The sequence below is a fragment of the Echinops telfairi genome, unplaced genomic scaffold (genome assembly GCF_000313985.2).
Source record: "Echinops telfairi isolate 266 unplaced genomic scaffold, ASM31398v2 ScPeMD7_31;HRSCAF=116, whole genome shotgun sequence".
Taxonomy (NCBI): domain Eukaryota; kingdom Metazoa; phylum Chordata; class Mammalia; order Afrosoricida; family Tenrecidae; genus Echinops; species Echinops telfairi.
In genome coordinates this window covers 59,603,348-59,623,775 of record NW_022103928.1, presented here as the reverse complement: position 1 = coordinate 59,623,775, position 20,428 = coordinate 59,603,348, and the positions used below count along the sequence as shown (strand labels likewise).

The following is a 20,428-nucleotide window of genomic DNA, read 5'->3' as shown; positions in this document are numbered from 1 at the left end:
CTATATATCAAATGTAAATCTGACCATGGACTACTCTTTCAAAGATATTAATGCCTAAGCAGATGGGGCCTTATCTGGCTTCTGCCTAACTCTCCATATTTAGCTCTTTTCTCTCGGTGTTCATTTCTTTTCTTTTTGTTAAAATCATTTTATTGGGGGCTCGTACAACTCATCACAATCCATACATCCATCCATTGCGTCAAGCATATTTGTAAATTTGTTGCCATCATCGTTCTCAAAACATGTTCTTTCTACTTGAGCCCTTGGTATCAGCTCCTCATTTGTTCCCCACCCTCTCCCACCCTCCCTCCCTCAGGAACCCTTGATAATTTATAATTTTATTTTTCATGTCTTACACTGTCCGATGTCTCCCTTCACCCACTTTTCTGTTGTCCATCCCTCAGGGAGGGCGCTATATGTAGGTCATTGTGATCGGCACCCCTCCGCCCCCTTCTCTGTGTTCATTTCCCAGACATCACGGGGCTGCTGCTGACACTCCTCAACCAGCTCTAATTTAACGGATTAACCTTAATTTAAATTTTCATGTAAAATGTTATTTTCTAACTGTGCTTTTAAAGATTAAACTTTTACCTAATTGTCCTAAGAATATATTTTAACTAAATACATATATTTGTCAGCAGAAATAGACTTAAAAATGAGTCCGAAGGAAGAGGACAAATGTAATGAACGTAAAAGTAATGAGTCACAGGTATGTAAAACTTTTAATTTTTTATTTTATATTCTTTTCTCTGCTTTAAATCATTCCATTGTCCAAATGAAATTCTCTTTTGGACTAGTCTTTTGCAGACTGTACGTCATATAATTTAATAAAACATTTTGGCTAGATATAAAACAAACTTTTCTTAGAATCTATAGTAAATTTTAGCAGTATTTTAAGGTTATCCTTCGAAATGATACAAAGGTTTTTTTCTGAATATTGTTTTCTTCTTTCGTTTTTATAACATCCTATGTTAATGAAGATAACTTCAAATATTGAATCACTTGATTAGGAAGCTGATAATCACTGAGTTGGATTTGTGTAGAAGGAATAATTAGCAGTTCAGTATTTACAGTTTCGTATCACCCACCACTAATGCCAAGGTTAGCAGCTCTGGTGACATAGCGTGTTATGTGTTGGGCTGCTAACTGCAAGGTCAGGAGTTCAAAACCTCCAAACCATGCCATGGGAGAAAGTTGAGGCTTTCTGCTCCTGTAAAGATGTACAGTCTTGAGAACCCACTGGAGCCGGTCTAGACTGTGGGTAAGAATGGACTCAGTGGCACTGAGTAGAATGCCAAGTTAAAAGATTTGTTCAGCCTGTGGTCTCTGTGACTGGCTGAGAACTCTACATGCAGGAAGCGAATGGGGCATGGAATCAAGTCTGCCAGAACGGGCCAGTTGGTGTTATGGGTACAAACAATGGCTTTCCACCTTACTCACTTCAGTGCAGAGATTAGGAAATCAGTAAATACCATTTTTAAAATTTTGTATCCACTCTCAGTAGTGGACATTGGAATATATTTGAAGTGGACGCATGGAGATAATCCATGTAGGTTCATAACATGATCATGGTATATCATTTGAATATAAGGAATTTGCTTTTCTTTCTAATTTATATGAATTGACTGTGACTTAACAATTTTAAGTTTTCCTACTCTCCTGCTTCTAATGTGTAAAAAACATCATCAACAACAAACCCTTCTATGCAATGTAGGGGCTCACAATTTAAGATATGATGAGGTCAAATTTTTTTAGACAAAAAAAGCATTTGCAATATTAACAGTCATCTCCAAACAAATATTTGTTAGATTGGCTGTGTAATGAATTGCATTTAGTCTGAACAGTGACAAACTTAGTTTACTGGTTCATGTTATTTCCTCATACTTTAGTTTTCACTTCTCAGGTACAAGTCAGTAAGACATTTAAAAGCTTAAAAGTTAAATTTTAATTATTTTCTAGTTTTTCATTGTCCATACTTGATTGTGGAAGGGTAGAAATATTGTAAAAACATGCAGCCCAACAGGAATAACATCTGAAAAGAAAACCAATAAATTGACCCTTCCTCTGTCACTTTTGGAGGTTTACATTTCTAATCATACATTGTGTCTTCAACAATTGAAATCATTTATCAATCCCTCAATAGTTGCCCTGCCCTCCACCTCAGACTTTTTCTCTCCCTCTCTTGGAATACCACCTTCCCCTTCTTCCCCTTTATCCCAGGTAGCACCTGCCTCCCCTCCGTCCTCTCCTTTCCCTTCCCGCCTTTGCGCTCCTCCCATCTCCAGCCATCAACATATGCTTCTGTTATAAAAATCTCCATTTTAAGTTTCCTTTGTAACAGTGGTCTCATAGAGTATCTGCCCCGTTTGTAGTTGACTACTTTTACTCAGCACAGTGTTTTCCTGGTCCACCCTTGCCATGGAGTACTCGGCAATGTTATCCTTTTTCTCTGGTAGTTGATCGCCTCCCATTGTTGTATGTAGCGAGGTTTATTTACCCGCTCTTCCACGGAGGGCATTTAGCTTGTGTCCAGCTTCTCGCTGTTGTGCACAGTGTTGCGCTCTATGTCTCTTACTTCATCCGGGTATTTACTCAGCAGAGGGATGCTGGAAGGTGTGGAATTGCCCTTCCCAGCTGTTGGAGGACATGCTGTCGCATTCCTCCAGGGGATGCACATTCTTCCAGAATCATTAGCAGTGGCTGAGGGTTTGACACTCTTTGACACTCTCTCCTGCATTTGTTATTTTATGAGTTTTTGAACTTTGCTGCCAAATGTGAACTAATTTTAAAGCTATAAAAACATCTACAACCATTTTCCATTAAAATAAAAGGCAGGTGGAAGCCCTTTCTAAGGTTTTAGATTACATTACCAAAGTCACACCTATCATTTGTTGGTGTCATTAATTGGATGCATTTATCTGATTAATATATTGAATTCAGGATTATAAAATTGATTCATCTGTTTTGATGCCATAAAATGCTGGGTAATTTCATTTTAAGCACATTTGGATGAGTCATTTCACCTTTCTGGATTTAACCCCAACATCAGTAGATTGTGAAACAATAGTAGCTAATTACTATTATACCCTCCAGCTGCAACGTTTTATGGTTAGTGAAGGGGAAGCTGAGGAAGCAGTCCTCTTTCTCCCGAATCCTTAACTAACCAGCCAGCCAGGATCCACTCTGTCTCCTATGCCCTTCTGTCATGCAATGAGTACCTTCACTCCTTTGCTATTCCCAGGAACCAAATGGGAAAAGAAAGGAAGGGAGACTTGGAAAAGGCATTGCAGGCAGAGGTGGGGGTGGGCTGTGTAGTGCAGCAAGCCAAAGCTCCATCCCCGTGACCGCAGCCGGCAGTGCTGGTGCCCCTCAGCTGGGCAAACTTCTCGCTGTCAAACGAAGAGGTTCCAGGCAACAGAGGACACACTTTGTATCGTCTTCTTTTCTTTCTGTGTGCCTGCCAATCACGTGGGGTTGAAAATGTTAGTAAAGAGTGGATATGAGTAAGTGCAGAATCAAGAAAGATCTCTTTGAAGCTTTTAGAAGTTCTTTTTTACTCTAAGCAGAAGTGAAGAGGATGTTTATGATATTCCAGTGACCAATTGTGATAAAATTAAGTACACAAAAATAGTTTATTGTTTAAAGTAATCACAAGTAATCTCAGAGTCAAATGATAAGATTAACAAAAACATAAAAGCTCTTTTTATTGAGTGCAATAATGACAATTGTACACTTTCATGGAAGGTTCGGGAAGAAAAGAATAAGGTCAAAAGCAGTACACGGAAAGGACCAGAAAACACACATCAGTTAGCTGCTGACTTTGATGATGATGGGTTAATTAAAAAAGGAAAGAGTGAAGAAACTGGTAAACGATTTCCTGTTGAGGAGAATGAAGATTCTGATGGGTAAGTCTACAGAAATATTTGACAGTCGGGGGTTGTTATTTTCCTATAAAACAAATTATATTTGGGGCCTGGGTTTATGATAAATAAATGTTACAAGTTGACTGGAGATGTTAACTCTTGCCTCCTAATCAGACGAGGGCAAAGTAACATAATGTTGAAGCACCTTTTGCAATCATATTTTATTAAAACCAAACTAGTTTTCCTTTTTATTATGAAATGGTAATAACCTTACAATGGAAAATCTGACAGAATCGGCCTTCTCTTATACGCTGACATATCACACAGGCAACTTATTTTTGGCAGATAATTTAGTAGTAGATAAAAATTTTAAATGCGACATCTCTTTAAGCCAGCAGTTTTGCTTCTGGGTCTAGATCATACAGAAAACTGTGTACTTGTGTAGACACACATGTGTATGTTGAGTATACATTATCTAAGGAGCCCTGGTGACACAGTGGTTTAATCGCTTGACAGCCAACCCCAAAGGTCGACAGTTTAAATTTACTAGCCGCTCTCTGGGAGAGAAGACCTAGCAGTCAGTTGACGTCTGTCAATTGCAGCCACGGAAATCTACAGAGCACTCGGTCTCCTCAGTCCTTGAGGGTCACTCTGAATTGTAATCAGCTTGATAGCAGTAGGTTTATTTGGGGTAGATAATATAGGAGAGGCTTCTAAGAGGTTGTGAAAAGTGGTATTAAAAGATAGGGGACAATTTTAAAAACGTTTAATGTTAATAAGGTAGGGGCTTACATTTCTTTTTCTTTTTTTTTTACATTTCAAATAATACTATTTTCAACAACTTAACTACTTATCCCCACTTCCAGTAGCTTGTCCTGCCCCTCCCTGGACTCCAGCTTCTCTTCTCCCTCATATCAAATACTGCCTTCCCTTCTCCCAAGTTACCTGTCTACCCTCTGCCTATTGCTTCCTGTTTAAGATAAGGGACATTTTCTACATACTCTTTGCAGTTCTCTTGTTTAATATGATAGATAATTATGAAATTTTTGTATATATTTAAGATCTGTCATATCCATATAGGTTAAGGATATTTATCTAAATATGTTACTCATAGGTTAAGGGTATTTATAGTGTTGTCATATCAAAAAAGTGGAGGTAGTCTTAAAAAATATCCATCAATAATGAAATAATTAAGCTGTCATATGCTTAAAAGAATGTACTATGCAGATATTTTAAAAGATATACATTTTTAGTATACAAATTGTTCACAATTAAAATATATCTAAATAATTTGACTTTATGACATCTGACACAAATTTTTGTTAGAATACTTCTAATATCTATTCAGTTGTAAAGTGAAGCTGCATGCTATATTGTTACTCTTCTTGGTTATGAGCAAAATTGCGATTATTAGATTTTTGCTTTTGCTCCTGTGTGTTACTTCCTCAAAGTAATCTGAATATTTATAAGAGATTATGTATGGTAGTGTGTTCCTTATTTGGTTTAAACATTTCAGTATGAGGGATAGTATACTTTTTTGGTAAAGGGCCAGATAGCACATTCTTTAGACTTTGAGGGACCTTAGGTCTCTGCTGTCGTACAGCAAAACCAGCCTTAAGTAATAAATTAATAATAGATGTGGCGCTGTGCTCATAAAACTTTATTTGCAAAAACAGATGGTAGATTGACCTCTGCTAAAACAAGATCCTGTTAAAAACCTCCTTTTACCTAAGCAATCAACACTATTTGATCAGATGTAAAATTGTTCCTTCTTCAAAAGCTTTATTTGCGTGGCTTCAAGGATGTCCTTCAACCTCCTGGTTTTCCTCCTGCCTTTCCACTCTGTCTGGCTCCATCTCAGTCTCTTTCTCTGGTTCTTTCTCATCACGTGCCTTTGAAACATTGAGCGTCTCAAGCTCAGTCCTTGAGCAGTTTTCCCATCCCTTGGGTATGTAGTCCTGGTTCCCAGAGCTGAGTCTCCACTGCCTACTTGCCATCTGTTTGGATCGCTGATGGGGAGTGGTGGGCATCTCGAAGAAGCTACTCCTGTTCTGCCTCAAACCGGCCATGATACAGTCCGTCTTCTTCATCCAACTGCAACTCTATCCATTCAGTTACTCCTTCAAACACCTTGGAGTGTCTTTGATGTTTTATTTGTTTAGAAAGGGGCCGTACATCTTTTATAAGAATATGAGAGTCAATCAAAAAGTATTTTTACACGATCACAGGAAGCTTTATTAGCAGTCATATTAAAGTGTGAAGCTGTTGTTGCTTGACATGGCGTCACTCGGTCTGCTCTCCGTGTTAAGTTTTGACTGTGAATTGGGTTAAGGTCTACTTAACACTTATACGTTCAACAAGGCACACGCTTTGTTTTGTAGGAAACGTATTTGTGTGAACTCTGTTACTGCCAACTGTATGTCTATATACTTTGGAAGGTGGTGTTGACATCTTCACCAAAGAATTCTGCTTTCTTTGATTTACTTCATGCCAAAATGGCAGTCTTGGAATTTTCAAAGGACCTAAATCATGCTCCTTTTAAATATTCTTTGAGTTTGAGGGAACAAAAAGAAGATTGACGGGGCAAAAGCAGGGCTGTCGGGGGAGTACCATAAGGGCTCACAGCAAAAGACTCATCAGACAGCCCTTGCTACCTTTGAAAAATGAGGAGGCGTTACTCTGATGGGAAAAACATCCCTCCCCAGAGCCCCGTTCTCGCCGATCTCCCTCAGTAATACTTGTCTTAGTCTCCTTAGACTGCCGGGGGGAGAGCACGGAGTGCCTTGGTCAGTCATTGGCTGGAGGCGCGTCTTTCCTCCCTTGGTGACGGCGACTCTCCACGGCAGCGGACACGCGGGTGTCCCAGAGGGGCTGGGCGTCGGTATTTGTTTGGCCGGAGGCAGGGTGACCGCGCCCTGCACGCAGCTGGCCATCACGCACTCCTTAACGGGCGGGGTGAAGAAGTCTCACTGGTACAAGCGCGTGGGGTAGGCGGCACTGCGCGAGATCCGCCGCTAACAGAAGTCCACCAACTGCCGGCTCGCTGCTGCAGGGCCGCACTCAGGCCTGCAAGACGCACTTGAGGGTCCAGAGCGCGGCAGGGGGCCGGTGCAGCGGACCTGGTGGGCTTATTCAGAGACACGAATCCGTGTGCCTTCCACACCAAGAGAGGTACCATCATACCCAAAGACATCCGGTTGGCTTCCGGATACCGTAGGAGCACGCCTTAGCAAGCGGTTGCTTTTATGGTGTTTTGTAGTAAAACACTTTGTTTTACATCGTGGCTTTTTGGTAAGAAATTGTTTATGATGTGTTGCATTTGGACTGAAGTCATTTAGGATGCGTGTGAAAAGCGAGTGTTCACAGTCCTCGGTGCTGCGGACACTTGCTCAGTGCTGATCAGCAGAGGGGACGAGTGACCCGTCCAGCTTCTCACAGGCGTGATTCTGCATGTTGATGACTTGTTGGGTAGCTATTAAGGAACTGGAATCGATAATGAAGGTGCGCAGGGTCGTTTTGCAATAAAACTGGTTATGGCTTGATGCAAGTGTTTAGCAGTTGGGGCTGTCGAGTCTGATTGTACATCACTCTGACAGAAAGTGGGCTTCTTCCAGCGTGAAGGGATGCAAGTGTCACTTACAGTTTCCGTAGAAAGAAAAGTAAGCCTGGACGCTATCAAGTACACTGTGCATTTATAATAGCGACTTAACATACTGTAGTGTCAACAGTTTAAAATGAAACGTTTACATCCACACATGTTGAGGAGCACATGTAACCCTAGATGGTTTCCTGTGGGGCTGCTAATCGCATGGCCAGCAGATGTAAAGGAGAGAAAGAGGAGGCTTTCCACTTGTGTCCAGAGCTACAGGCGTAAGGTACCCTGCCTGATAGGGTCGCATCGCCTTGAAGGCAGTGAGGTTTTACAGTGCAGCTCTTGGGCTTCTAAGGAGACTGTGTGTGATTTCCTAGTGGGGAGATGCTCTGCCTGGTTCTGCCTTGCATCAGCCTCATTCCACCACAGGCTAACTGGCCCTCTAGCTGATAAAGTGGACACGAATGGGGGTGTTATTTATAAGGGCTCTAGAATACGCCAGTCATTCACAGCAGCGTCATTGTTACTAATCTCTAGAACTAGGCAAGTGCAGCTTGTTGTCTGTGTGGTTGGTCTCATTTGTAGGCTGAGTCTCCCCAGCGAAGAGGAACCCCAATTGCACTTCTTTCCTTGTGGGGTTTGTATGAATCCCTAGAGTAAGCTTGCTGGGGGAGGGGCATATGGCTCCAGCTGAAGTGGCCTAGGCTACATCTGGTGCACAATCCAGGGAAAATACAGAGAGCTGGCCTTCACAGTGATTTCAAAATTTCTCCTCCTAATGGAAGTTTTTAGGTCAATTATGTATGTCGACTACATTTACCAACACACTTGTTTATCCAAAAAAGAAAAAAAGGAAGAACGAGAAAGTAGAGTCAAAAACAGTGACTTCCAAGGGATCTGCTGAGGCTGGGGTAGGAGCGCTGTGCGCTCTGCAGGCTGTGTGCTCCAGAGGAGGGTCCCGGAAGCACCCGTTAAAGGAACAGGCGGTGAGACCTTGAGGGTGCTGAAACTGCCATGTGCACACGGTGTCAACCAAAGCCTAAGGCATTCTTTGGGGAAGGGTTAGGGAGATGGATACCCCACCTCCAAATGTCTAGAGACCTACATGCGGATACGGCAAGAAACAATAGCTTCCCAGTTTGATATTTTTGTGAAGTAAACGTTTCTGTGATTCTAAAGCGGTGCTCCATGATTTGCCGTCGTATTTAAATGGCAAAACCCAAAGTAGAGCTGAAATCACAGTGATTACTTCTTTGTCTGAGAACATCGATGTAGGCAGTGAGCCCCAGACTCTGAATTTAGTAATCAGAATGTTCCTCACTTTCTTTTCTGACTCATCTCTCACTGCTCGCTTCCCTGGGGTAATCCAAGTTTCTTGACAGACATAATAACACGTGCCTAATGCCTGCGCTCGCTTTCTCATGTGCCAGTAGAATGGATTCCTCTCACTTTGCCTGGCCAGCTTCCTCTGTCAGGCATTACCTCTTCTTTAAAGACTTTCTTGCACTCAAATCTTAAGTTTTCATTTGTCCACTCTTAATTACCATATCATATATCGTTATTGCATATCCACTTACCTTTTGGAGCAGGGGATGTGTATTTCTTTGTGTGTAGTTGGAACTTAATAACTTTTTGTTTGTTTGTTTGAAACTTGCTCGTGTCTCACAAAAGAAGTTTAAGTCCGTTTCAGTATTACTTTTGCTCCTTTTATTACTGCTCAGTCCAGAATTGAGATCTGAAGTTAAGGAATCTAGAGGGTTTTTAAGACTCTGGCCTCAGTCTCTCTTAATTAAAAAAATCCTTACTGTTGTTATTTATTCCCCTCTTCTATGTGGAATGTAACACATTCGAAGAGAAACATACTGTATGTAGTTGCACAGCCCGTGATATCAAGAGTGACGATATCCCAATAGCATCCCCCTCGTATGTGGTTCTCTCTCCTTCTCCATCTTTCTATTTCCTTTCCCTACCCACCTTCCCTCCTTACCTCTTTGTCTCTCCCCTCCTTGCCCCACGACCCTGGCCTCATGATAGTCTTTTCTCTGCTTTGAAATCCAGTTTTCTTCTTTTCCCTGTTATGATAGTGATGATATGAACTCTTTAATCTTTATGAGATTGACTAACTTTGCGAGTATAATGTCTTACAATGTTGTCCATGTCATAAGATGTTTGACAGACTCATCATTGTTTTTTTAAGGACGGATAATATTCCATTGCGTGAATATACCAATGTTCATGCACACATTGCTCTACAGATATCGATTTTGATTGTTTCCTTCTTGCTGTAATAGAAATGGCTGTAATAGACATGGGTGTGCCTATATATGTGTGTGTTTTGTTCTTATTTCTTTAGGGTATATACCCAGTAGAGGGGTCACAGGATCATAAATCCTTTGTATTTGTTTAAGGAAGCGACATCCTGTTTTCCATAGCGGCTGTACAATTCTGCAATTGCACCAGCAATGTATGAGCATTCAGTCTGTCCACATCCTCTCCAGCATTTATGTATTTATTTTAAATTTTGTTAAGGTGTCAATGTGAGGTGCTAGCTCATCGTTTTAATTTGTATTTCTCTTATAGCTTATGAACACAGCATTTCTTCATATGATTGTTGACCATCTGGATGTTAGCTTTAGTTAATTACTCATGTTTGCATTGTTTGCATGAATATTTTGTCAGAGTAATTAGAAAACATTGTGTGTTTTTTGTGGGTTTTTTTAAGTAGTAGTCTTGACTTGCCTATGTTGGAAGTAAAGAAATATGAAAGTCAAAATTGGACCCCAACCTCATCTGCAGTTACACCCGTGGTGGAGAAGGCTAATGTGCTGTGTGGTGTTCTTCCAGAAGTGAATACTCCTGACAGCAGTTTCAGCGAAACTGATCAGGAGGAAGGAAGGTAAACAATATGAATTCTGTATTTTCCCACAAAGGAATGCTTGTACCTTTTCTGGAAATAAAACAGCAAAAAAATACAAATTATTTCAAGTACTGGTGAAAAATTCACTGAAATGAGAACAAGTGGCTTTGATAAGGAGCGTGCTCAGTGCTTGGCAGACATGGAAGCCCACTGCACTTGGCACTTGCAGATATACTTGTGAGGAACGGCTGGAGAGAATTGGGTAGTAACTGAATGAGACAGGATTTAAGAGAGTTTATTTTCTGTTTTATTTATCTTAAGATGGGAGATATTTGAGTGAAGGCTGATGAGATTCAATTGAGGACATGCTTATCAGGTTTAATTTTATTTGTATTTCCAGAAAGCTTCCTGATTTTATTGCTTCATTTTAATAGTTTTATTGGCATATAATTCATATACAGTGTAATAGTTGAATTATAGTAGAAGAGTTGGGCAGTTATCACCACAATCAGTTTGGAACATTATCTTCTTTCTCGTATTCATTGTTGTTAGCTAGATTATCCTTGAAAGATTTACTAGTGCTAACAATTAATATGTTTTGGTCCTGCCCTATGTTTTTCTTTTCTTTTTATATATAATGAGGCTTCAAAGAGTTGGTGGAAAAATGGAATGGAAGATCATGGAATTTTTCCACAAACTTTTGGAGCCTCCATGTATATAGATTGTTGGTAAGAAGTTGTTCACTCAAATGGTTCAGAATGGCGTATTCTTGGATAATTGCATATGCAGATGATAATTTAAAACTATATTATCATATATAGAATTTATAATATGTAATACTAAGCATACAAGCATGTGGGCCACAGAATTTAATCATTCCTTGATTCTTTGATTTTGTACCCCCCTGACAGAATCATCATGAATGATTGTGATTTTTATAAAGGTACTCTAAAATAACAGGTTATATCAACTTAATTGTTATTTAGTCTCTGGGAGCCATCTATTATAAATTACTATTTTGGGATTGCAAAGTTCCAAAGCGCAATGAGAAGGTCCCTCGTACCTGTCATTAACACTTATTCGATGCTCAGTATTTGACGAATGCATGAATAGACCTCTGAATGAGGGAATGCTTGGTAATGTGTTTCTTCTGAAAATGGTTTTTAACTTTACCTAGTTATAAAGTCTTTTTATTAAAAATATTTATTTTTAGGATTCTGAAAGTATTATTTGTAAGTCTAACCAGAGATGGAGTAACAATTTAGCTTCACTTGCTATCTACTACTTAAAAGCACTTAAAAATAATTATTGCTATAACAGCATTCTTATGAAAGACGTGCTTTGGAACTGAGTTCTTGGGCTGTAGTTCCGCTTATTTTTCTGTTCAACCGTGACTCCAGGCAAGTGACTCAGCCCCTCTGTGCCGGTTTCTTCTTTGGTAAAATACTGAATATTTTAATAGAATTATCATGACAATCAAAATAAGTTAAGAATGTAATGTGCTTAGAACAATGCATAGTTAAGTCCTCTAAAAGCTAACTAAGGGCATCATTATTAAGAGAATTTCTCAATAAAAAGAGAGGAGCTCCACTTAATAACTTAAGTAATAATTTCCAAATGGGACTTAGCACCAGTAAAAGCTTGCTTTTATTGTAGGCAGCAACAAGAAAACAACCTGACATTTTTTCCTATCAAATCTTACAAATTACATTATGGCTTTTCTTCTCTTTGTCAGAAAGCTAGATCTAAGTTTAAGACTTTTTATGGTGGAGATATTAAACATACTTTCCTTTTCCTTTAATATTACTCTTTCTACTTATAGTTTAATTCTCAATGTAGAAAATAGAATAGTATATTTTAAATAGCCTGTCAACTTTCTTATGAACAAGAGAAATAAGCTCTAAATGCAGGAATTTTATATTGAAAGCAATAGCTTGAGATCTTATTTGTATTTTACTTTTAAATATCTGCCTAAAAATAAGAATTTGTCTTTTAGGCCTGCAAAGAAAACATCTGATATGAAGACCAAGGTAGGGTAAAAAGTAAATTACTAAAAATATTGTTCTGTAGCTGAACAAAATGCATTTATTAAGGGTAAAACGAAAAATAATGTTTAATTTGAAAAGGTAATATAGAAACAGTAGACATAAAAAAAAAAGAAAAAGAAACAGTAGACATTAATAAAACATCTTTTGATAAAAATCAGTTACTTCAAAAAAGTACAGAGAGTTTGATTCTGTTCTTATAAAAAAGTGGATATTTACTACCTCTCTAAATTTAGCATATAGTATAAATATTTGAGGGACATTCACTTATTTATTTATTCCATAGGTCTCGAAGAACATGGGTTGTGTGCAGGACGACGAGTGCTGGTCTCTGACCTCTGAAACGGCCTCAGAGGACTGTGTGCTACCGAACTCGGTGACGCTACTGGAGCAACTTGCCATGAGTTGTAATGGTAAGAGCGCTCTATAAATACAGAGCCTTTTTATGTTTACCTGCAGTATTGCATGGACACTTTGTTTAGCGCTGCAGCTTGGTGGGCTGTTCATCTCAGAAAGGTGTCTACGTGAAATTACAGCGAGAGCTGGTGTGCACACTGAGCCGAGGCGCCGCCCTCGTTTCCGCTGTACTTTACTCCGTGTTTGTGGGACTGCCAGCCGTCTTGTTGCCTTTGCTTTTCTTCTCTGCTTCGAATACTGCAGTCACCTCAGACCACTTTTCTCTGCCTCCCTAAGTCATGGTCAAGGTGGCTACCATGATTATTAGATATTTTTAAAATTTCAGATATGAACAGGTCACATTCTTTAAAAACTTCTGCTGTAATTGTATACGTCTCATCATTCCATATACTTTTTTCTGCAAGAGCTTTTTGTTTTCAGCAGCTGCAGTGAGGTAGAATGGACATGATAAAGCACACCTTTTAAAAAAATCATTTTATTGGGGGTTCATACAACTCTTATCACAATCCATATAGCACATTTGTACATTTTTTGCCCTCGTCATTCTCAAAACCTTTGCTTTCTACTTGAACCCTTGGTACCAGCTCCTCATTTCCCCCCCTCCCTCCCTGCTCCCCACTCCCTCATGAGCCCTTGATGATTTATAAATTATTATTTTGTCATATCTTACACTGTCTGACGTCTCCCTTCACCCACTTTTCTGTTGTCCATCCCCCACAGAAGAGGTTGTATGTAGATCCTTGTAATAGGTTCCCCCTTTTTACCCCACTCTCCCTCCACCCTCCCAGTATCACCACTCTCGCCACTGATCCTGAAGGGATCATTTGTCCTGGATTCCCAGTGTACATCCTCTGGCCTAGCCAGATTTGTAAGGTAGAATTGGGATCATGATAGTGGGGGAAAAGGAGGAAGCATTTAAGAACTAAAGGAAAATTGTATATTTCTAGCAATTGTATATTGTATATTTTCAACAATATACAATTGTTGTTGCTAGACTGCACCCTGACTGGCTCGTCTCCTCCCCGTGACCCTTCTGTAAGGGGGTGTCCAGTTGCCTACAGATGGGTTTTGGGTCCCCAATCTGCACTCCACCTCATTCACAATGATATGATTTTTTGTTCTTTGATGCTTGATACCTGATCCCTTCAACACCTCGTGGTCACACAGGCTGGTGTGCTTCTTCCATGTGGGCTTTGTTGCTTCTGAGCTAGATGGCCACTTCTTTACCTTCAAGCCTTTTGATAGCCGGGCACCATCAGTTTTCTTCACCACATTTGCTTATGCACCCATTTGTCTTCAGGATGTGTGTTGGGAAGGAAAGCACACATTTTTTTTGACAAAACCTCATACCTCCTTATCTTTGTACCTCAGTAGGTAACACGTTTTTTATTCCCCTCTCTTGTTGAGCTCACTGGATCTCTGGGATTATAGTATTTGTTAAGTTTGGAACATTTGGGGTATTTTTTTCTTTAAAAATTTATTTCCTATCTCCTGTTCCACCTCTCTGGGAACGTGTATATTAGCTGCTTCAATATTGTTATTTCCCATTTACTACTATTTTCTTTTGCAATGTCTAATCAGTTTTTATTCCCATACAGTACATTTTTTATCTGTGACACTATGATTTGCATATTTCTTCTAGCTTGACTTGAGGTTTTTTTTAAAGATAGAATAGAGTTATAATAACTTAATAGTCTTCTCTTGTAATTCTGACACTCATGATAGCTCTGGGTCAGGTTCTCACTTCTCACTCTCTCTCGCTCTCTTTGTGTGTGTGTGTGTGTGTGTGTGTTCCTCCTCCTGCCTCTTTGTGTACTTAGTAAACTGTGATTGGATGCCAGCATTTATTGATTTTACCGTTGAAAAGCCACTGCCCTTGAAGTCAGTTCAGACCCATAGCAACCCTGTAGGACAGAATAGAACTTTGTGGAAGCAGACAGTTTAATCCTTCCAGCTTTTGCTTTTATTATTTGGTGGGCAGGTCATGTGCAGTATTTTTCCCAGGGCTAATTATTCCTCACCATTGAGGCAAAACTTTCTGCCTGCTCTACTCAGTGTCTTGTGTGAATGAAGAGGGTGTTTCTGGGTAGCTAGTGGAAACACAGTATCCTTGGCCCTAGGTGAACACCAGGCACCATTTCCTCTAATCTTCCAAAATAGTTTTATTTTCCAAAAGCCTCAGATAGTTTCTTCATACTCCTGCACTGTTTATTACCCTCTCAGTAGCCAAGGAGCCTCGTCTGAGGTTCTTACTAGGTACTGCTCTCTCTTCCCCAGTGAGTGTTCTGATCTGTGATCTCCGCCCACATGGGTTGCCACGGATGCTCCACTTCATTTCTTCCACTCGGGTGATCAGCTGGACTCCACCTCACTTCCTTTTTCCTGTGTCAGCCTGGACACTAAATAAAGGCAGTGAGCCGGGCATACTTAAGGTTTACTTCCTCTATTTCCTGTCTGTCAAGGGTCGTTATCCCTTCATTGCCTGACATTTTGAAAAACAGTGATTAATGTATCTTTGTTTTATCCCTGACCATTTTCAGGTGGGAAGGTAAATCAATACCTGCTACCCCATGTTAGCTGGAAGCTGGTTGCAGTAAAACTTGGGCACATGCTCCCCCTTTGCTTAGTTACTTCCTGCTCATTTTCTGGCTCTCAGGGTAGCCATGACTTGCTCAGGGAAACCTTCCCTGGTGTTTCTAAATCATGTTTTCTTATATAATGATGGTACTCTGCCTTCTAAGAGCAGCTATATGAATTTATAGTTATCATTTTATTTGCTTTTCTCCTCTAGTCGACTGTGAGCTAAACAGGAGCCAGATGTCATGTCTGTTTTACCTGCATAACTTAGTATAATGTTTCACATATCATGGGCCCCATATGTATATATATGTTCAATGTGTGAATAAGTGAATCTGAAACAGCATGGCCCTTCATATCCAAAAATTACTCACATATATTACCTTTATCTTCATTTTCCCTGTGTACAGATTCCCTTAATCTGTTGAAAATTCAGGATGCAATTCTTTCCTATGAAAGAGTAATCGAACTTAAAAAAAATCACTGTGCACTACTCACAAGAAAAATGAAACAAATGGAAACTAAGTGTTGTGCACTTCAAATGGAGCTAAGAGAAACAAAAGAAATAAAAGTAGAGTTGGAGAATGAAAAAATGGAATGGGAACAAGAACTCAGCAATTTGAGGTATAAAATTTTGATTTCACAGTAATGTATGAATTACTTAGTATTACACAATAGATAAGTAAAATTTTTATCATTGCTAATTTGCCTTCTGAGGTTTTATAGGGGAGAGAAATCCTTAGTCCTCTGGAGTGTGAAATTCTTGGAAGTAATATAGCAAATCCTTAAGACTAGTACTAATTAAATATATATTTTCCAAATCATAATTTTAATGGCCATATGGAAATCCACTGTATGTGAATCTCAGTAGTTGTTTACCAAATCTATATTTTTTCATTGTTCTTCAATACTACTAGTTATTTTGTACATTTCTGGTTATTTACTTTTAATAAAATATTCAATACAAAATTATTTGATTAAAACATAAGAACTTTAAAAATATATATTTTAGAATGTTTTGAGAACATTTATTGTATTAATTTAGATTTCCATCAATGGAGTACCAAATGACTTCTCAAACTAAAACCATTTTTTTACATGTATGAAGTTTTGTTCTTAACATACCTAGAAAGAAGAGTAAACTAAAGTTATTGTTATTTTATCAAATATCTTTCTTATACATAAACTTTTTTCATCTAGTCTTGTGGTTCAAAGTGACCCCATAGGATATAGAACTGTTCCATAGAGCTCTCCATATATAGATGAAGTTCATTCAAAATTCTATGTTGAAACATATGTTAACCTTTATTATTTCATTAATTAATATAGATCCTGTTTGGCTCCAAAGGGAATTTAAAGGTGATTAATGAAAATAGAAGTCAACAAGATAGGATGACTTTAATTGTTATAAAAGAAGAAATACAAAAGAGTATGGGTTAATATATATTAGACTACTTACCCTGGTATTATATTTTATTATAATATGCAGATATATGTTATGTAAAATGAACAGAAAGTACGGTTATATTCTTAATCAATTTTGTCTCTCGTGCATTTATAAACTTGTTGTGAGGTTCCAACTGATAGCAACCCTGTGAACAGAACAAACAAACAAAACAAGCACTGTCCGGCCCTGTGCCAACCTGCAATTGTTTCCATGTTTGAGCCCGTGGTTGCAACGACTCAGTCTTTCTTGTTGAGGGTCTTCCTCTCTTTTTCTTCCCTTCTGTTCCAAGCATGGCGTCCCTCTCCAGGGACTGGTCTCTCCTGATGACACGAGACAAAGTCTCTCCATCCTTGCCTCCAAAGAGCATTCTGGCTATATTTCTTCCAAAACAGATTTGTTGGCTCTTTTGGCAGTCCACAGAACTGTGGATAGTTTTCACTGGCACCACAGTTCAAATGCCATGATTTGTCCCCGTCTTCCTTAGTCACTGCCCAGCTTTCACAGCATATGGGTCAGGCACACCTTAGTTCTCAAAGTAGCATCCGTGCTTTTCTCTATTTTTAAGAGGCCTTTTGCAGCAGATTAACCCAACGTAGTGTGTCTTTTGATATCTATACTACTGCTTCTATGAGCATTGATTGTGGATCCAAGCAAGACCAAATCCTTAACAACTTCAATCATGCTATCTATTGGTCCAGTTGTGAGGATGTACTTTTTTTGACCTTGAGTTAAAATTCATCGTGAGAGTTGCAACCCATGATCTTCATCCTCAAGTGCTCCAAGTCCTCCTCACTTGCTTGCACAGCAAGCAAGGTTGTATCATCTGAATATTTCAGGTTGTTAATAAGCCTTTCTCTGACCCTTCTACCACATTCTTCTTCATATAGTCCAGCATCTCTGATTACTTGCTCAATATACAGACTGAATAAGTATGGTGAGAGGTTACAACCCTGACACATATATTTCCTGATTTTAATCCATGCTGTACATATTTCCTTCTTCTGTTTGCACAACTGCCTCTTGATCCATGTACAAGATCCACATGAGCACAATGCAGTGCTCTGGAATTCTCATTCTCTTTTTAAAACATTTTATTGGGGGCTCTTACAGATATTATAACAATCAATTATATCAAGCAAACTTGTGCATATGTTGCCAAAATCATTTTCAAAACATTATCTTTCTACTTGAGCCCTTTGATATCAGTTCCTGTGTTTTCCCTCTCTCACCTACTCTCCCACCCTCATGAGCCCTTAATAAATTGTATATTATTATTATTTTCACGTTTTACAGTGTTTGCTGTGTTCCTTTACCCACATCTATGTTACTTGTCCCCCACGGGGAGGGTTATACATCCATCATTGCCATTAGTTCCCCCTTCCTCCCTTTCCCCAGTGGAATTCCCATTCTTCTCGAGGCTTATCTATAGATTGTTATGATCCATACAGTCCAATGCCTTAGCATAGTCAGTAAAACACAAATAAACACCTTTCTGCTATTCTCTGCTTTCAGCCAAGATCCATCTGACATCAGCAATGATATCCCTTGTTCCGAGTCCACTTCTGAATCCGGCCTGAACCCTGTCGATGTACTTACTGCTGCAACCATTGTTGGATGATCTTCAGCAAAAGTTTACTTGCATGTGATAGTAAAGATATTGCTTTATCATGTGAGCTTCTGTTGGGTCACCTTTCTTCGGAGTGGGTACTAATATGGATCTCTTCCAGTCAGTTGGCCAAGTAGCTGTCTTCCACATTTCTTGGCATAGACGAGTGAGTGTTCCTGGTACTTCATCAGCTTGTTGAAACATTTCAGTTGGTATTCCATCAAGTCCTAGAGCCTCGTTTTTGAATAGTGCCTTCAGTGCAGCTTAGATTTCTTCCTTCAGTACCATTGGATTTTGCTCATATGCTACTTCTTGCAATGGTGGAATGTTAACTCGTTCTTTGGGGTACAGGGACATTTCCATCTTTTCCTGATGCTTCCTGCATCATTCAGTATTTTGCCCATAATATCTTCCAAGATAGTAACTCAAGGCTTGAAGTGTTCTTCCGTTCTTTCGGTTTCAGGTAGGCCGGTGTACTCTTCCTTTTTCATTTCTAGCCCTAAGCCTTTGTACAGTAATCAAAGACTATCACAGTCAACCCTAGTTTTTCTGATAATCTAAAAATTATTTATGTGCTACTTATAATAACACTTTTACTAATGGACAGAATGTTAATTTTGGAAGAGACTGAAATGAGAAAGTACAATTTGGAAAGAACAATTTCAAAAGCAGATTTTATTAACTGTATATAATAAACCAAGACATATATGTAACCAGAGCACAAATTGAATTTTAAGATAAACATGTCTGTATGCAGATTTGCCTTAGCCCAAGAAGAAGAGAAGAGAAGAAATGCTGATATATTATTTGAAGTAACTAAAGTTCAGTTGAAGCAAAAAGAAGAGGAATATAATAATGAGGTTAAGGTGAAACAGCAACTTGAACACACTCTGAGCACTCTGGATTTAGAATTGAAGACTGCAAGAAGCAATTTGAATAAGGTAAACTAATTTCCTGGTAGAGATGTTTCATTTCTAATGTTATTTCATCAACATTATTTAGGATGGCGCTTTCGTTTAACGTATATTGTTTCAATTTATGATGCACCAAATTGTGAACTGATATTTTTAGCTGATGTAATTCATTAGTTCCAATTATTCACAGATTTCATGCTCAATATTCTTTTCTAAGTGAAGGAATTAAAGGTAAATTGAGTATCATCATTAACATGCATGTTACTTTTGCATTTTTATGTTAAATACAGGTTAAATTGTTATGATTGCTGCACATCAGAATGAAACACTGCCCAGTCCTGCACCATGTGCTCACTTCTTATGATAAAAGTGGTTTTTATGATAAACGTAGCTAAATATTTATAAGAAAGGTTCTTTCCAAGTATTCCAGCTCTCTGCCTGTATTGAGGAACTCTTGTTGCTCTAAAGGAGCCCTGCGGGTGTCGGGCTCCGGCCTCAGGAGCAGCAGTTCCGAAACATGAGCCACTCTGAGCTCAGGTACCTTACCGACTTGGAAACCCACAGGGCAGCTCGCTCTTGCCTGTCTGTCACGATGACTGGGACTGGACTTGGCGGCAGTGAGTTTGGAGTGCTGTGGCTCGATGACAATTTAGCAATCTTTTATGTATTTATGGAGCCTGGCATGTCGTGACTGTCGGAAACCCCCAGAAGCTCCAGGGAGAAAGAGGAGACTTTCCTAAAGAGTTAGGCTCTTGAAAACCCAAAGTGACAGGTCTGTTCTGTCCTGTCATTGCTGTGGGTCAGAATGGATTCAATTGCAGTGAGTTTGCTTGTTTTTTGTTTGTGTGTTAATTTGGTTTGGTGGCATACTGGGTTACATATTGAGGTCTTGATAGCAAGATTGGAACACATGAGCTGTTCCGAAGGGAAAGATGAGGCTTTGTGCTCCCATTAAGGTTCACAGCCTCAGACCTACCCTGCCTGATAGGATCACTCTGAGTCAGAATCGACCTTTGCTTTTTGGTTTTCTGTAAATAGAATTTAATCTATACAGTATAAAGATCCTTGCGATTTACTAGATGTGTTCGGCTGAGTTTTTCATATATATAT

At 39.2% G+C, this 20,428-nt stretch overlaps 1 protein-coding gene across 9 annotated transcripts in view; it reads left to right on the top strand.

Moving 5' to 3' along the window:
• ANKRD26 (ankyrin repeat domain 26) overlaps window positions 1-20,428 on the top strand; it is a 94,064-nt gene that overhangs the window by 34,304 nt on the left and 39,332 nt on the right. For 6 of the 9 annotated variants that reach the window (XM_045289830.1, XM_045289831.1, XM_045289826.1 and 3 more), the window contains 7 exons: window positions 639-709; window positions 3,745-3,905; window positions 10,178-10,351; window positions 12,309-12,342; window positions 12,644-12,770; window positions 15,762-15,975; window positions 19,162-19,345. In XM_045289830.1, the coding sequence (XP_045145765.1) occupies window positions 639-709; window positions 3,745-3,905; window positions 10,178-10,351; window positions 12,309-12,342; window positions 12,644-12,770; window positions 15,762-15,975; window positions 19,162-19,345 (965 nt within the window). The remainder of the gene's footprint in view (window positions 1-638; window positions 710-3,744; window positions 3,906-10,177; window positions 10,352-12,308; window positions 12,343-12,643; window positions 12,771-15,761; window positions 15,976-19,161; window positions 19,346-20,428) is intronic. The other 3 variants (XM_045289827.1, XM_045289828.1, XM_045289832.1) reach the window with 3 other exon arrangements.